Raw genomic sequence first — 3,752 nt, 5'->3', positions numbered from 1 at the left:
TTTCAGACAAAGTCTCCTCTGTTGTTTTTCAGCACACATAACGTTGTTATTACATTGACTCTGATATGTCGCCATGTTGCATTCGCTCGGTGTAGGCGCTGCACCTTGGCCTTTCTGTGGGATGGAAAACCCTGATATCAGACTGTGATGACTGAGTCTGATCCACACCTGACTGATGTTTGTCTGTACTCTTCCTGCAGGGGGCAGCATTCTGAGCACTCGCTGCTCTGAGACATACCAGACGAAGGCTGTTCTGCTCAGCCTGTTTGGAGTTCCCCTCTGGTATTTCTCTCAGTCTCCTCGAGCTGTGATCCAGGTAACACATCTGTCACACACAACACAGCTGTTTTCCATTGTGAGTCCAGTGGGTTCTGACAGTGTCGGTGCATTTATTCAGCATTTTCCCTTTTAATGTGGTGGTGTTGTAGTATCACCATTTCAGGTTCATTCACATCCATTTAATCCCAGTGGTGGAAGAAGTACTGCATTTCCTGACTTCATTAAAGCTACCAGTACTGCAAAGCAAAAATACTCTGAAAAGTAAAGGTTCTGCATTTATAAACCTATTTCTGTCAAAATACAAAGGTGTGGCTTTGAGTAAAGTATCACTGTGAAAGAACACATGTATTTTCAGCTTCACATAGGAAATATCGGAATATAAATACTGCATGTGTGATGACTGTTGCCTAGTTCTGACAGGATTGGATTATTGATCCTGAGTTATCAAAGCTGAAGTCTTTTCACTGGGTTTGTTGACAAAAAATTAAAAGAATTTAGTCAGGTTCTCTGTCATTGGTCTAATAAACACTAAAAGAGCTCATCCCCAACTTTGTACAATGTTTGTTTCCAAATATACATTTTTGTACACAACTTCACATAAAAAAAAGAATAGTAGTAGTCATCACAAGTGAAGTATAACAGTGAGAGAACCCAGCAGAAGCTCCACTCATGCTCCTCTGACCTGCTATTTCTGCAGCCAAACGTCCATCCAGGAAACTGCTGGGCCTTCAGAGGCTCCACAGGCTTCCTGGGGATCCGCTTGTCCTTGAGGATCCTGCCCACCGCCTTCTCCCTGGAGCACATCCCCAAAGCCCTGGCTCCCAACGGGGCACTGCTCAGCGCCCCCCGAGACTTCAGCGTCTATGTAAGAGAGTCCCTACCATCATCAGCGACCTGTTGGGGAGGTGCTATTTGGATGTTTTGTTTTCTACTGAGTGAGTGGTTTTCTGTTGTAAGGGTCTGGATGATGAGAGCCAGGAGAGAGGGCAGCTGCTGGGTACGTACACCTACAAGGAGGATGGAGAGGCTCTGCAGACCTTCTCAGTCACTGTGAGTAATGACTGTTCATCTACATTCACAGAGCACTTCATTAGGAACGCCTGCTTGTTATCCACTCAGCCAGTCAGGGGGCAGTTAGTCAGGAGTTTCAGTTCCTGTTCACATCAGAATGAGGAGCAAATGTGATGTCACCAACTTTGACCGGCTGGTTTTCACACACAGCCCAGTCTCCAGGAGGAGGAAAAACAAACTGTTAAGTAGCAGTTCTGCACAAAGAAGCATCACAGTAAACATGTTGACAGGCTACAGCAGAAGACCACTTTGGTTTGGAGCTATACAAATAAAATTGAATTGAACTTCTACATCCTGTGTACTTTGGTTTTTGTCCTCCGCAGGAAGAGAACGACCGAGCCTTCCAGATCATCGAGGTGAAGGTGTTGTCCAACTGGGGCCAGCAGGAGTACACCTGCATGTACCGCTTCAGAGTGCACGGGACACCCAGTGACAAATGAGCACGCTGCAGAGTTGATGTTGGATCACAGTCAGGATGGAGACGACGGAGACAGACCTGGTTGCTGCAGCTTTGTCAGACATGTCAAGGTTTACATGGAATCGTCTGAGCTCCCTGCTTCAGTCACTCACTGCTAACTGCCTGACTCACCACAGACTGACTGACTCTGACTTGATTCTGTTGATCAGATGACAAACTCGCGTCCTTCCTTCCAGACCAAATGCAATCTGAGTGTTGTCTTTTCCTGTGGAGAAACAGCAGCTCTGGGTGTGAGGTTTCTGTTAATAGTTAATATTTTTATATCTGTTTTGTATATGCTGTGTTTAAAGGTCCTTGTTCTCAGTGGTTTTTCATGTTTTAGGCCATTTTTCTTTTAGCGCTTACATCATCACTGTGTGGTACTGCAGCTCTGAGTGGTTTTAAAGGACAGTTTGGGTCTTTTTTTGCTCTATCTTAATCCAGCACTGGCATTCCCAGGTGAATGTTAAACATTGTTCCTCATGCTGCGCAGAGGAACAATGTTAAACAGTTTAAATTGCTAAACAGCAGTATAGTGCAGTTTGATCATCAGATGTCCAACTGTCCATGAATGCACTGACAGAGGGTTTAAAATGGCTCCTGCTCACAGCTGCAGCCTGAACAGTGCTATTGTACTTCTGTCAAATGTTTGGTCACTAATCTCTTCGTATTCTGATGTTACATATCACAGAGAAATTAGAAAGAGGTAAATCAGAGAAAACATCATTTTGATTTGATGGGCTGCTGTAAATCTCCATGTTTATTGTTGTCTTCGGCTCAGTGGAAGAGGAGTTTTTGTTTTCATTAAGGATTCTTTGTGCTCGAACCACTTTTTTTTTATTTTTTTTTTTTTATGTTTTGTTATGTGATTTCAAGCTGGCCAAGTAATAAAGATGCTGAATACAATTTTCTATATCTTTAAGGAACACTATGGCATCTCAGCTGCAGGGAATATCTGCCAAGCTTCTTTTCTAACACTAGTAGTTGTATCTGTCACCAGGATTGTCTAGACCAGGGGTGCCAAACGTACAGCCCGCCAAGGGGTTCAATCTGGCAGGATAAATCTGAAAGTGGGAATTTCAGTGGATTTGTTCCACCTTTAATCAGAATTTGACTCCGGTACATCGGCTCTCAATTTGCACGTATATATCCCCATGCAAGGGGCACGTAAACAGTAAACCATCATAAGGCTGTGTAATATAACAAAGTAAGCAGTATTAACAAGCAACAAACAGTGCAAACAATGCAAAATAAGCAGTATAAACAGGCAGTAAACAATGCAAGACAACAAAGGAATGTTCACTGAAATGAGATAAATAGGAATAAAAATAGAGTATTTAAAAACAGAGACCTGTACAATCTGTGTACAATGTATATATACACAGGTATTGCACTGAAGGTTATTGACAAGTCATACTGTCGTGGGTTAAGTGTTAATCAGAGCGACAGTCTGGGGAAAGAAACTGTCACTGTGCCTGGTTGTCTTAGTGCACAGTGACCTGTAACGCCGTCCAGAGGGGAAGAGTTCAAACAGGTTGTGTGAGGGGTCTGTAGTGATCTTCTCCGCCCTCCTTTTGACCCGTGTGGTGTACAGGTCCTCCAGTATTGGCCCACACCAAAGATCATTGGTGTGGGCCTGCCCTCCATGGAGTCTGTACTTGTCCTGTTTGGTTGCTGAGTCAAACCAGACAGTGATGGAGGTGCAGAGAACAGACTCGATGATTCCTCTGTAGAACTGTGTCAGCAGCTCCTGGGGCAGGTCAAACTTCCTGAGCTGGCGCAGGAAGTACATCCTCGGCTGTGCCTTCTTGGTGATGGTACTGATGTTGGACGCCCACTTGAGGTCCTGGGAGATAGTGGATTGCAGGAACTTGTAAGACTACTGTTGATAAAGTGCAGCCAAATATGGTGAGGGGGGGTAAGGAGGGGGGGGCTCTTCCTTAGG

General features: G+C 44.5%; 1 protein-coding gene across 8 annotated transcripts in view; it reads left to right on the top strand.

The window, feature by feature from the left end:
- LOC109953290 (SUN domain-containing protein 1-like) overlaps positions 1 to 2,882 on the top strand; it is an 18,792-nt gene extending 15,910 nt beyond the window's left edge. For all 8 annotated transcript variants that reach the window (XM_020588730.1, XM_020588733.1, XM_020588731.1 and 5 more), the window contains 4 exons: positions 201 to 316; positions 977 to 1,144; positions 1,237 to 1,329; positions 1,674 to 2,882. In XM_020588730.1, coding sequence (XP_020444386.1) covers positions 201 to 316; positions 977 to 1,144; positions 1,237 to 1,329; positions 1,674 to 1,790 — 494 coding nt within the window. In that variant the 3' untranslated portion in view covers positions 1,791 to 2,882. The remainder of the gene's footprint in view (positions 1 to 200; positions 317 to 976; positions 1,145 to 1,236; positions 1,330 to 1,673) is intronic.
- The last annotated feature ends 870 nt before the right edge of the window (positions 2,883 to 3,752 follow it).

This window comes from Monopterus albus, unplaced genomic scaffold, assembly GCF_001952655.1.
Source record: "Monopterus albus unplaced genomic scaffold, M_albus_1.0 scaffold607.1, whole genome shotgun sequence".
NCBI lineage: Eukaryota > Metazoa > Chordata > Actinopteri > Synbranchiformes > Synbranchidae > Monopterus > Monopterus albus.
Note: the sequence above shows the minus strand (reverse complement) of the source record. Positions and strands in the feature narration are given on the sequence as shown.